The sequence below is a fragment of the Ursus americanus genome, chromosome 22 (assembly GCF_024610735.1).
Source record: "Ursus americanus isolate L20-20 chromosome 22, mUrsAme1.1.p, whole genome shotgun sequence".
NCBI classification, from domain to species: domain Eukaryota; kingdom Metazoa; phylum Chordata; class Mammalia; order Carnivora; family Ursidae; genus Ursus; species Ursus americanus.
The window spans coordinates 43,421,597-43,436,361 of NC_142148.1; the positions used below are offsets into that span (position 1 = coordinate 43,421,597).

General features: G+C 39.6%; 1 protein-coding gene across 1 annotated transcript in view; it reads left to right on the forward strand.

Annotated features, from left to right (window-relative positions):
• The window catches only part of CFAP61 (cilia and flagella associated protein 61), a 295,349-nt gene that overhangs the window by 215,930 nt on the left and 64,654 nt on the right, over positions 1 to 14,765 (forward strand). The window contains exons 23-24 of the mRNA XM_045805725.2: positions 9,753 to 10,080; positions 11,427 to 11,518. Of these exons, the coding sequence (XP_045661681.1) occupies positions 9,753 to 10,080; positions 11,427 to 11,518 (420 nt within the window). The remainder of the gene's footprint in view (positions 1 to 9,752; positions 10,081 to 11,426; positions 11,519 to 14,765) is intronic.

Below are 14,765 nucleotides of genomic sequence, written 5' to 3' on the forward strand. Positions count from 1 at the left end.
CTGAGAGATGGCCTGTGGGGGATTTATAGCCACAGGTTTTGGGTTTTCTTTTCTAACGGTTCAGATGATCCCTTGCTGAGGGAAAAGCCACCCCAAACTTAGTGGCGTAAAACACCAATCATTTATCATGGTTATCTCTTTGGTCCTGGGGCTTGAGGGGGCCCAGCTGGGTAGTTCTCAGGTGAGGTCTCTCATGTGGCAAAGTCAGACTGTGGGCAGAGCTTGAGTCATGTTCATCCCTATGTCTGGCTTTTGATGCTAGATCAGCTTCAGCTGAGATTTTGTCCAGAACACTTCATCTTGTCAGGGTGACTTGGTTCTAAGAGCAAGTGGGAAAGAGAGGGAGAGAGAGAGACTGTATCACCCACCCATATCCAAGGGGAAGAGAATTAGACCCTGCCTCTCCATGGAAAGAGTGTCAAAGGTTTGAAGAGTGCGGACATTGACCAAGAGCTCACAATGTCCCAGTCACCATGCTGCATGCTTGCAGTATCTGTCACCTGGTCACAACTGCTCTGTAAAGGAAAGCATCCCCATTTTACAGAAGAGAACACTCTGACCCCAAGTCAGTGGTATGCTGGGCTCCCAACCCAGTTCAGAAGCATCCCAAAGTCTGTTGCTGTTAACTTTCTAAGACTCTGAAAACAGCAATAGGGGTTTCTCCCCCATGGAATGGAGACTTAGAAGACCTCTCTCTCTCTCTTTCTCTCTTCTATCTATCATCTATCTATCTTTTTTTTTTTTTAAGATTTTATTTATTTATTTATGTGACAGAGAGACAGCCAGCGAGAGAGGGAACACAGCAGGGGGAGTGAGAGAGGAAGAAGCAGGCTCCCAGCGGAGGAGCCCGATGTGGGACTCGATCCCGGCACGCCGGGATCACGCCCTGAGCCAAAGGCAGACGCTTTAACGACTGCGCTACCCAGGCGCCCCCAATCTATCTATCTTTTGAGAGAAGAACTTTTCTCTTAGGTTGTGTAATAGCTTGACTTACAACCCGTGTCCTCAGATTGGCCAGTTCAGGAGATTAGCAGAAGACGGCAGTGGCGGAGAGAAGGACGGGGCCAATCTAACAGATAAGTAGGAGACCCCTTAGGGAGGCTGAGATCAGTGTTGAGTGTGGGGCTGGGTAGTCAAGGGTATATGTTATCGGTTGTGGTAAAGAATGCTAGCAACATTCAGTGGGCAAACTCGGGGGAAGTCAGTTGGGGCTTGTAGCAATCCCTTACCTAAGTCATGGCTTCTGACTCAAGTGCCTCCACAGGTAAATGACCCTTAATCCCCCACCTGCCCCATAGTCTATCTGGACAGAACTCAAAGCAGACCGTCAGCACACAAGAGATTTCTCTGGAATCCCTCATTTTATCCTGATAATCTATGGAAATTTCACATTCTGCTCCTTCATACATGTGTTCATTCATTCCACAAATATTCATTGAATACCTGCTAGGTCTTAGGCTCTGTCCTAAGTTCAAGAGTCATAGTGATGAAAAAGAAAAATTTCATTTTATTTTAATGTAAAAATGACATTGTATATACATGTATGTCACAATATCTATTTAAATTAAGAAGAATCCAAATGTTTTTACCCAAATTTTCTCCCCAAAATGGCGATCCTGGAAGATGTGCCAAGTTTATCCTGGAGAACCGCCAGAGCTAAACACGTACCCTGCTTAGGAAGTGGAGGTATAAGAAAACCTCCCCTAGTAACCAATTGAATACAGGTTCTCTAGCAGCCCCCTCTGGCCTTTATTTCCCTGTTTAGATCAAAATTGAAATCATGGCAAAGACATGTACAAATACTCTCAATTGCCTTGGATCTAACACACCTTCCTGCTGAAACTTCATCCTAAAGCAAACTGAGCCAGGTAAAGTCTCCTGCTTTCCCCACTGTGTCCTATACCACAAGGAATGGCCTCTGCAGGTGACATTTCCCAGCCCTGGTTGCTCACTGACCTTCATCTGTGTTTGGCCAACAGTAGGTACTAGCAGGAGATTTCTCCCCTCTACTGTCAGCTTTGAGTAGCATCTCTGTCAGGGCATTAGGAAACTTTTGGTGGGGAGGAATACATTCATTATCTTGACTGTGGACACAGTATTGTGGGTTGCATTATGTCCCCCCACCCCCAGAGAAAGATAAGGTCATAATCCCCAGTACCTGTGAATGTAACCTCATTGGAAATAGGATCTTTATAGATGTTATCAACTGAAGAGGTCATATGGGATTGGGGAGGGCCCTAAATGTAATGACTGGTGCCCATCGATGGAGAGAAAGGTTTGATTCAGCGGAGACACTTGGGGAAAGAGGCCATATAATGAAATGATGGCAGCTGTAAGTCATGGAACAGCAATAAGCTAGGAAGAGATAAGGAAGGAGTCTTCCCTAGAGCTTCAGGAGGGAGCATGGTGATGACAAGACCATGACTTCAGACATCTCATGTCCAGAACTGTGAGAGAGTAAATTTCCGTTGCTTTAAGCCACCCAGTGCACGGTACTTTGTTGCAGCAGGATTGGCAAACTAAAACAGATGATGTCACAAGCATATGCACCTGCTAAAGCTAATTTTTTATAACCAGAATCATACATTATGTACTAGTTTATATCTGGCTCCTGTCAGTTAGCATAATGGTATTGAGATTCAGCCATATTATTCCATGTATCAATAGTTCATTCCTTTTCATGGCTGAGTAGTATTCCATTGTATGGCTATATCACATTTGGTTTATTCATTCAATTGCTATGCACATTCTTGTACAGATATTTGTGTAGACATATTTTCACTCCCATTAGCTATATATCCAAAGAATGGCTAGGTCATATGGTCAGTGAATGTTTACCTTTTAAAGGAGCTGCTGTACTGTTTTCTAAATTTGCCATATCATTTCATATTTCTACCAGCAATGTATGAGAGTTTCACTTGCTCTATATACTTGCTAGCACTTGGTATTATCAGTCTTTCTAATTTTAGCCATTCTAGTGGGTATGACATGATGTATCATTGTGCTTTTAATTTGTGATTTCCTGATGATTAGTGATGTTGGGCATCTTCTCATGTGCTTATTGACCATTGGTATATCTCCCTTTGTGCAGTATCTGAGCTATTATAAATGGGTTTGTAAAATTTTGTTTTCCAACTGATTGCTGCTAGTATATGAAATGCAGTCGATTTTGTATATAAACATTGTATCCTGAGACATTGCTAAGTTCACTTATTAGTTCTAGTAATTTATTTCTAGATCCATAAATATACCATCTGCAAGTAGGAACTCTTTTACTTCTTTCTAATATTTAGGCCTTTTATTTAATTTACTTGCTTAATCTACTGGCTATAACCTCCAGTGAAATATTGACTGAAAGTGGGGAAAATGGACATTCTTGCCTTTTTCCATATCTCAAAAGATAGCTTTTAGGCATTCACCCCTTTATATGAGGTTAGCTGTATGCTTTTCTTTGGTGCCTTTTATCTGACTGAGGAAGTAACCTTTCATTCTTAGTTTGTTCAGAAGATTTATCATGAATAGCTATTGAATTTTGTCAGATATTTTTATGTCTATTAAAAAAGATCATATTCTTTTCTCCTTAGTGCTGTTGATAGGGTGAATTACATGGATTGATTTTCAAAATGTTCGGCTAACCTTACATTTCTGGAATAAACCCTAGTCATTCATGATGTATTATCCTTCAATATATTGAATTTGATTTGCTAATGTTTAAAGAACTTTTGAAACTATTTTACAACTATATTCATGAAGGTTCTTGATCTGGTTTTTTTTGTCTGGTTTTGTGTAATTTTCCTTGGTTAGTTTTCTGGTTTTGTGTAATGTCCTTATAAGTTTTCAGTATTTGGGCTATGCTGGCCTCATAAAATAATTTAGGCAATGTTTCCTCCTCCTCTGTTTCCTGGAAAATTTTGTGTAAGACTGGTATTATTTCTTCCTCAAATGTTTGATAGAATTAACCAGTGAAACCATCTGGGCCTGGAATTTATGTTGTGGGAAGGTTTTTGATGAATTCAATTTCTTCATTAGCTCTAAGGCTACTCAGATTTTCTGCTTCTTCATATGTCAATTTTGGTATGTTGTACTTTTTAAAAAAATTGTCCATTTCATTTAAATTGGTTAAATGTTGGCACTAAGTTGTTTGTATACTCTTTTATCATCTATTTAGTCTAAAATCTGTAGCATAGCTTGTATTTCATTTCTGGTATTAGATTTGTGTCCAATCTCTCTCTCCCTGTCCAGCTGATGAGAGAGAGAAAGAGAAGAGAGACACAGAACTGTCTCAAGTTTTCTGTCTAGCTAGATGTTTGCTGACTTTATTGACCTTTTTCAAAGAACCAGCTTTCGAGTCTATTAATTTTCTCTTGTCTGTCAGTTTTCTCTTTTCATTGATTTCTGCTCTTAACAATTATTTTTTTCTGCTTGCTTTGGATTTACTTTGCCCTTTTTCTAGTTCCTTAAGGTAGAACCTTAAGCCATTATTTATACACACACTTAAAGCTAACTTCTTCTGTGTTACCTATCTCCCACAAGTTTTAATATGTTGAGTATTCGTTATCATTTGGTTCAAAAAATATTTTCTAATCTCCCTTATGATTTCTTCTGTGACCCTTGTATTATCTAGAAGCGTGTTATTCTTAGATCTCATATTTTTATTGATTTCTACCTTAATATCATTGTGGTCAGAGACATATTCTGTATGATTTTAATCTTTTCTGATTTACTGAGACTTGTTTTATGTCCAGGCATATGGACTATCTTTGTGAACATATAAAGAATATATAGTTTGCTGTTGTCAGGTGTAGTGTAAATAACATTTTTTTAAATTGAAATACAGTTGACACATAATGATGCTGCATTAGTTTCAGGTGTACAACATAGTGATTCCACATATAAGTAACAGATCAGTGTGGTTGACGGTGATGTTTGGATCTTCTTTGTCTTTACTGATATTTTCTGGTCTAGTTCTATCGATTGCCAAGACAGATATTAAAAATCTCTTACTATTATTGTGGAATTTTCTATTTGTCTCTTCAATTCTGTTAATTTTTGCTTTCTCTCTTTTGAGTCTCTGTTATTAAGAACATGAACATTCATAATTGTCATATCTGTCTCATTAATTGTGCTTTTTATCATAAAATGTGCCCCTTTATCTCTGGTAATATCCCTTATTTTAAAGTTCACTTTACCTGCTATCCTTCTTATGTTTACTGTTTGCATGGTTTATTTTTTTCATCTATTTACTTTCTGTGTTCTTATATCTAAAGTGTCGCTCATGGGTATCATAAAGTACATTTTGTTAGTATTTTTATTGTTGCATAACAAGTTTGACAAATTTAGCAAACTAAAACAGCATCCATTTGTTAGCTCATAGCTCTGCAGGTTGGTAGCTATGGTGTGACTGGCTTCTCTGCTCAGGGACTCTCAAGGCTAAAATCAAGGTGTTGGCCAGGCTGTGGTCTCTCTGGAGCTTGGATCTGTGGTTGAATTTAATTTATTGCAGCTGAGACGGGAGGTCCCTGTTTCCTTGCTGCTCAGACAGGATCCCCTCTTCATTCCAAGAGGCCATCCACATTCCTTGCCACATGGCTTCTTCCATCTTCAAGCCAGCAACAGAGAGTCTTTCTCATGTCGAATCCCCTTCACACTTCAAATCTTTTTCAGGAAAAGCCTAGTGTCTTTTAAAGGGCTTACCTGATTAGGTCAGACCCACAGAGCATATCTTAGTCAGCCATGCCATAGAACACCCCCTAATCATTGGGGTGATCCTCTCATCACAGTCCCAGTTCATGCTCACACTCAAAAGGATGGGTGGGAATCTTGGGGACCAGCTTAGAAATCTACCTACCCCATGCTTTTCTATTCTTTCTGCATTTTAATTGAAGTGTTTAGACCACAAATATTTAATGCAATTATCTGTGTGGTTAGATTTAGGTCTACCATTTTGTTACTGGTTTACTGTTTGTCTCCTCTGCTCTTTGTTATTCTATTCCCCTCTGCCTGCTTTTTAAAAATTAGAGTATTTTTAGTATTCTATTTCAATTGGCTTCTGGTGTATATCTTATTTTATTTTTTAGTGGTCGCTCTATGGATTATAATATATACATCAGTAATCTTTTGCATTCTAGTTGGAGTTAATATTGTACCATTTCACATAAAATATAAAAACCTTGCAACCATACAGGTCTCTTCTCCCCACTTTCTGGGCACCCTTTTCTGTTACATTTGACATGTATCTACACACATTGAAAACCAACAAAAGTATAACTTTTGTTTTAAGTAGTCATACATATTTTAAAAAACTTAAGAAGAGAAATAAACTTAAATGCTTACCCAGCAATTTTCCAAATTTATTGTTCTGTCTTCATTTCTGAAGATCCAATATAATTTCTATCCAATATAATTTCCTTGCACCCTGAACAACTTCCTATAGCACATACAATTGCAGGTCTGTTGGCAATGGATTCTCTAGTTTTCCTCTTTCTGAAAATATCTTTATTTTGCCTTAGTTCTTGAAAGATATTTCCGCTGGATATAGAATCATGGCCTGAGAGGTTTCTGTTTTTGCTTTTGTTTTTGTTTTTGTTTTTCCTTTCAGCACTTCGAAGATGTTTTTTCCATCATCTTCTGACATGGAAAAGTTTTGATTTAAGAAATCTGTCATCATTCAAACCATTGTTTCCCTGTATTTAATGTGTCATTTTCTCCTGGATGCTTTCAGATTTTTCTCTTTATTGTCAGTTCCCAGCAGCTTGATGCTGTGGGGGTTCCATGTTTATTTTGTCTCACTGCATGGTTTTTCTCGAATTTCTCTTGTTTGGAGTTCATGCGCTGAGCTTCTTGAATCCTCCACTTATAACTTTTGATAAATTTTGGCAAGGTCTTGGCCATTATTTCTTGCTTCATTCTTCTCTCCTCTCTTCCTGGGACTCCCATTGCATATCTGTTAGATTTTTTCTTGTTGTTGCATAGGTCTTTAAGGCCCTATTCATTTGTTTCAATCTCTTTGTTTCTTCTCTCTTTATTCTTCACATTGAGTAATTTCTATTGATGTAACTTGAAGTTCACTGACTCTTTCCTCTACCATCTTTATTCTTCTACTAGTGTATAAAGTGACTGTAGTCCATTCTCTTTCCACCAAAATAAAGAAAATTACCCTCATGCTCATCATTGTTCCAAGTGTTCTACTGCCCTACACCATCTGTCTCCTTTTAAATGCTCATTGGAATCTTTGGGTAATAGTTTTTGTACTTTGACCAGAGTTTATAGTTGTATCAGTTAGAGGATTAGAAGGGATTACACCATTATAGCAGAAACAGAACTCTTGAGTTGGTATTTTGGACTCACATCAATACCTTGCTTCCTTCTGCCCAGTGGTGGTACCTCCTGGGTGCCCACCAAATGCTCCAGCCTCCAGCCGGCTGTCTCCCTTTTCTACACAACATTCATTACAGTCTGAAACCCTCTGCTTGTCAGGGTGATGACTTTGTTGGTGTCCATCTCTCCAATTAGATTATAAACTCTGTGTTTATCCTCTTCACCAAGATATTCTTGGGGTCTAACATGGGAAGTGTTTGTGGAAATGCATAATGAATGAGATTTATCAGATCACTGCTTCCTGATCTGTTAACCCGGGAGTTTTGCTCTCCCTAATCAGAATTATAAATATAAGTACTCTTAAATATTCATTCAGAACAACATCAGTGTGGCCAGATATTTCTACTTCATATTTTTATCCAGTATTGTAATGTTAAGTTGGCATTAAAGGAGTGCACGAATTGCACTTGAGAGGTTTGTAACTTAGAACACATGTTCCCTTGAACTGTGTTAGATTTGCTTATTCAGTTTTCAGTCTGGTTCACAAAGTCCTCTGAAATCCCCAGTGTAACAAAATTGTGAATGCCTACACCAAAACAATATAATATTTTTGCACTACCAATAATTTTAAAATCTGGGAAAAGAAGAAATAATATATTTAATATGCAACTTAATTAAAAGTAGGTTTAATTAGGAAAAAACTGGGTAGGTATAAGAACTTTTGTGGGGATGCTGAAGGGGACTCCTGAGTATTTTCAAGGGCTCAAGAGGTTGATGGTACTCTTTTTCATGTATAATTTCAATTCAAATCAAATGGCTTTCCACATTTTTGTATGAGTGGGAGATCCATTTTTATAATGATGGGAACAGAGTGGAGGAGAGAAAAAAGAGGAGCAAAGAGACAGAAAGATCCAGAGTCAGAGAGAGACTCAGAAAAATGTATTTTCCTGTGGTTACAGAGTAAGAGTTACAAAACAGAACAAATTCTAAACAGACTTGAAGAAGCTTCCTTGGATGGAGTAACTGGGATAGGGTTAGATAGCTGAAGGAATAGAGACAGGGAAAAGGGAAAAGGCCCTAGGAGCTCCTTGAGGGAGAAAAAGGACATCACAGAGATAATGGATCCGAGTCCAACGCCATCCAATAGATCTGATAGAAATGGTCTGTATCTGTGCTGTTCAGTATGGCAACCACTAGCCAGCTATAGGTTTTGGGCATTTGAAATAGGTACTACAATTGAGGCTCTGGATTTTTAATTTTGTTTGATTTTAATTAATTTAGATTTAAATGTATATAGTCACACATGACCAGTGGCTACTGCAGGATCATTCATAATTCATGCACCATTCATGGGCACAGGCAAAGGATATGGAAGAGAAGTATCTCTGGCCCAGGACAGCTAATGTCTGTACATGATAAGTAAGTGAGGTGCTTAAAGCAGCATGTGAAGGAAGCAGGGAGTATGATGTCTATCAGTAAGGATGAGGACCCATGTCATATGTTCATTTTTAGTAGGCTTTTAATAAGGTGGCAAACTATATTTAGGTAAAGATAAAAATGACTAAACTATTTCAATGACAACTGAAGACTTAAAAACAATTAACTTAGACTGACTTAATGACTTTCAACATCACTATGGAAGAAGATATCCAGATAAGCGCAAGATAGCATTGAAATTTGGGCAGAGAATGGAGGGGGCATACAGGTCACTTTTAAGGAGGGTGCAGAGGTGTTTTAGGCCCCTCTGTAGCACAGTGCCTCTCATAGGGTAGGCGCCTCATAAATATTTACTCAGTGACTATCTTCCATGCCAGGGCAGGAAGGAATAAGGCAGGAGCCCAGACATGGTAGATACTGAGGCTGATGGGGGCTTTCATCCTCTCTGGGGCATTCTTCAAGGATGGGTTTTCTTGGTTTAAAAGGGCAGGAATGAGGCAATCTGAAGACTCAAGACTGAATGAAGTGACCCCAAGAAGGAACCTGGAGAGACTTAAGTGTCAGACACAGGAAAAGGAAAATAGAAGAAGGCTGAGATGAGAGCTATTCAAAATGTAGGCAAATGAGGGAAAGTATTGTCTCTATAGATGTAAACCTCCTTACGAAATTACTTTTCTGAGAGCTACTCCATCACTTGGCATTCTTCTCTCCACTGGATGTCTAAATTGAGTGATTACAAAAGAGTGATATTAGGCATCTTAATTTGTTCTTCATACAAAAGGCAGACTCTCTCCCTCTGTCTGTGTCTGTCTATCTGTCTCTCTCCATATACACACATACCACATCATTATGACATTTTAGTAGATTAAGCGTTATTGTTGTTTTGGTTTGGTTTTTGTATGCCCCCAATAATAAGGTGCTTTGGAGACTATTCGTACTCTTGAGAATGTAAAATGAAGAGTGATAACTGAGTAATAACATGAGTGTTTGCTTTGTAGATGTTCTTCAGCTTCTGTGAGAAGAATGTGGATTATGAAACATTTAAAGCGCTCAATGATGCATGTCTCGTCTATGACGGCCGACTTGTGATTGATACCAACTTCCACACCAATGACGTAGCCATCAGAGCTGCTGGCTCCCTCACCAAATTCTCCAATAAATATTACTCAAATGAGTGGACTCATAGCAGCTTCAGTTCCAAAGAAATTGGCTTCCAGCTAGCAGCAGCTATGCTCAGTCTCTTTGACCCAACCCTTGAACCTGTGACTGAACCACCAGCTGATCTTGACCGACTCATCCCTATGTACAAGGGAGCCAAGATCCAAGGTGTGTAGTAGGCCACCTTCTTCTCTGTCATGAAGCCACCTTTTAGATCTGGATCACTGCTTGGGGCAGCCCTTCATGTTTCTCTTAGGCTTGGTGAGGAGGTTTCTCTGACTCTCAGTGGGTTTGCACAGAGACAAAGGAGGGCTCAGTCTCGTTTTTAAACATTTATTATGGACCTAGCATTTTATTGTGGTCCTTTGTATTTTGAGCATGTATTGCTTATGTATGGATCATATCATAACTGCCGTCCCTATTTTATAGGTACATAAAGAGAGCCTGGAAACAGTCAGTAACTTGCCCAAAGGTTACTCACAACTGGTTAGTGGGGCAATGTCCTGACATCTTGCTAAACTTTTGTTCTCACTATAAGCTCACAGCATCCCAGGCCTTGGCCTCTTATCTAGATGAATAAACTAAACCATTCACAACTGTAAAAGCAGTCTCCTAAGCCATATTGACCCCTAAGGAGATCATCATATGAGTAATACAGGAGTTCTTTGTGCTTGGCTGATGAGAAATATCTTTGAAAGTAGTGTCTTTGAATGTTGTGGACCTTTTACCACAAAATGCACATATTTACAAAATTGTAAGTTCATTTCCAGGAGATTGATGGACCAGCCTCTAAAGCCATCCATGGACCCTAGGGTATCCATGGACCCTAATCCAGTAAACAGAACATGAGATAAAGAGACCCAAGCCCTACATTCCAGTCCTTGTCATATTCTACCTAACTAAATGGACTCTGATAGATCCTGCTCTGTGTCTCACTTTGGATCAAGAACTTAGGAAAGGTGGTGGCCATAGGAAAAGAAGAGAAGGGATGGGTATCAAAGACCAGAGCTAGATCAAGCTTATACTATGGGACAAGCTAGAAATAGTAACAATTTCATAATGATAATTTTCCAAAGAACTTTGTTGATTTTCCTTAATAACATCCACTTGAATATTTTGGTTACATGATGAAAGAGGGACAGGGAATGGGAATATCAATGCACCATTTAAGTCCTCTGTAGGTCTTGGTTTGGCTTTGACAGGCATAGGTTAGAGTGCCAGGGGTTATGCAAAATCACAGGATACATAAAATTAGCTTGGCGTATTTTCCTGGGGGCATTGCTGACTATTTTATAGGGTATAATGGCACATTCACATTGATTTTGTTAAATAAAATCAATCTCAGGGAGTTTCTTGCTAATATTAGTACTTAAGGAGGATAGTTAGAGTAGCATACACCATGGTAGGCATCTCTGTTTATCTTGTGTCCTATGTGCTATGTACAAATATATAAACTCCGCTACCACTTCATTAACAACGAAATTAAAATGTGGAAAACTTGCCATTTCCTGTAGGAGGCATTCTTCCTGGGTCTTACCATTATCTGCATATTGCCAAACCTGCCATTCCAACTCCCTTAGAGGTACAAATGGCCCAGTCTAACTTTGTAAGTATTATTCCTGAATTTCATTTTACTTTCAAATATAACACTTTGTTTACAGGGGGATGAAACTCTCTATTCAGAGACTCTAGTATAATGTGCTGGTTCATCAGAAAAACCCTGTGATAACCAGCTCCCAAGATGGCTCCATGATTCTTGCCCCTTGGTATTCATGCCTTTGTGTGGTCTCCTCCCACACAAAATAGGGCTGATCTGTGTAGCCAACAGGATTGTGTAGAAATGACAGCATGTGACTTCCAAGGCTAAGTCATGAAAGATATTACAGCTCTAACTTGCACCCTCCCGGATCACTTAGTGCCATGTTGTGAGGTCACCCAGGCCTATGTGGTAAGGAATTGAGGATTCCTCTAGCAGCCATTAGCAATTTGTCAGTCTCGTGAGGGAGCTGCCTTGGACGTGGATCCTCCAGCCCTAGTCAAGGCTTCCGATGATGTGGCCCCAGGGGACATCTTGACTATAAATTTATGGGAGACCTTGAGCCAGAGTCCCCCAGCTAAGCTGCTCCTCATTTCTGACTCCCAAACATTGAGGTAATAGTTTATTGTTGTTTTAAGACATTAAGTGTTTTTTAATAGAATATTTTTTAGAGCAGGTTTAGGTTCACAGCAAAATTGAGAGGAAAGTACCGAGATTTCCCATCTCCATTTACACAGAACCTCTTCGGTGATCAACACCCCCACCAGACTGGTATATTTGTTACAATGGATGAACTTACATCGACACCTCATTGTTACCAAAGCCCACAGTTTACTTTAGAGTTTGCTTTTGGTGTTAAACATTCTATGGGTTTGGGCAAATGTATAATAACATGTGTCCACATTACAGTGTTATACAGAGTAGTTTCATGGCTCTAAAATTCTTATGTTGCCTGCCTATTCATCTATCCCTCCCCACAACCCCGGGCAACCACCAATCTTCTCACAGTTACCATTGTTTTACCTTTTCCAGAATGTCATGTAGTTGGACTCCCTACAGTATGAGTTCAGATTGCTGCTTTCACTTAGTAATGTGCATTGCTTTTCTCCATGTCTTTTTATGGCTTGATAGGGAATTTCTTTTTAGTGCTGAATAATATTCCATTATCTGGATGGAACACAAATTATTTATCCATTCACCTGCTGAAAGACAGTAAGTCGCTAAGTTTTGAGATAATCTGTGATGCGGCAATGTACAAATACATTGCTTAGGGTCCGGAATGTCCATACAGAACCCATTGTTCTCCCGCACTGCCTGAATTACCCTGGAAGGGCCATCCAGGAAAAGCAAAAGCTGTGGGGTGGAATACCCCCTGGTTCAAGGTAACTAGAAAGGACGCAGTGTGGTTGGTCAGTCAGCAACCTCCTCAGATTAGATCCTCTGTCAGACAGTCCCAAACTGGTGTTTGCTGTCATTTGGGGGTTGCCTTTCTGATGTGTCATGTTTGCTTTTTTGTCAGTGGGGCAGACACAACACTGTAAGTTGCCTATTTTCTTATCCTGAATATTTTTGAGGGTTAACAGGCTGACTAATGTAAAATAAACACATTTCCCAGATTTCCTTGAGAATAGGGTTAGCCTTGTGGCAGGTTTTGGCCCATGAGATGTAAGTAGAAGCTGTTGGAAAATTCCTTTAAGGGAGGCAAACTCAAAATGGCACAGGTCTCTCACCTTTCTCCTTCCTGGAAATCAGAATCCCCGCTCTTCTGTGTACTTCCCCCTGGACTTCTCTGTATTTCTGGTCCTATTAGGAATCACATATAAGGTAACAGTGCCTTTAAGGAACAAAACAGGTGACTAGTCAGTGGTGGATGTTGTTGTTAATTATAGTTCCAGATAAATAATGAAACCTGGTTCTTGCAGGGAAGAATAGATGCTATGTATTTAAAACTTATTTCCCTTGGGCTTCTCCCAGATTCTTTTAGGTATATCCTATATACATGGTCTGATTCCAGATTTTCTTACAAATAAAGAAAAGATCATAGAGAATAGTGTTATGGTGTCTATTGCTGTGCAACAAAACTTAGCAACATGAAACAGCCATTTGATTCTGCTCACATATTCTGTGGGTCAGGAATTTGGATAGGACACAGTGGGAATGGCTTGTCTGCACCCCTACTGTGTCTGGAGCCTCAGCTGGGAAGACTAGAAGATAAGTTGTGACTCAGTGGGTGGATCCTCCAAAGGCTTGTACTCACCTGGGCTGGGATGACTCCATCATGGGGAGTGCTGACCAGAGCATCACACCCACGCTATCCTGGTCGCCTGGCCTTCCTCACAGCATGGCAGCCTCAGAGTAGTCAGACTTCTCACGGGATGGCTCAGGGCTCTGCATGCAAGTGGAGCTGCTGTGCCTCTTATGACCTATCCTCCATAGTCTGCACAGTGTCACTTCCCCCCACCATCTGCTGGAACAGTCACAGCCTTCTGGGATTCACAGAGAGAGGACATAGAGGTCATCTCTCAGTGGGAAGAGTGTCAAGGTCATATTGCAGATGAGTATGTGGGATGGGGGACATTGTTGTGGCCATGTTTGGAAAATACAATCTGCTACTGATGATGTGGGGCATTAGATAGATAGGATGAAGCCCAGATGTTATGTTCAGAAGCCGAGCACTTTGGTCATCAGAGGTAAATAACTGGACCCAAATATTATGTTCAAGAGCTCGAAAATACTAGACTTGGTTTCAGACCGAACCAGATTCTTCAAGGACACTGTGTGATTTCCTGCATGCAGTGTCAGTTACGTATGAACCCCTGGCCCTCTCTCTGAATAAAGTTGGAGGAGGTTTTTAATAAAGACCCTCTTAAAAAGGGTTTTTTTTTTTTTTTTTAGATAATGAGTTTTAATAAGAATGCAACTTAAATAGATTCTTTGGCTGGTGCTATGACAGTATTTGAACAGGACCCCTGACTTTAATTAACCATTTTGCCAGGTGGGCCTCCTTTTTAATTAGTACAGAAGATCTAAACAGATTTTTATCCATTTTATTCTCCAAGAAAAAAAAATGTAGGATGGTTCCATGGCAATCTTTTGGGGTTGGAATTAATTTGATTAAGTGAAATTGTTGCCAAAATGGTCAGGCAGTCACCTAAATATAATCAATTGATTGAGAATGGAGCCCATTGAACAATATTTCACAAGAGAAACTGAACTGCTATTCTTACAATAAATGTAGTGCAGATGAATTTTACCAGACTTTTGTAGCACTCACTAATTGGAATATTTAAGTAAGAAGACACTTTAGTAATTCATG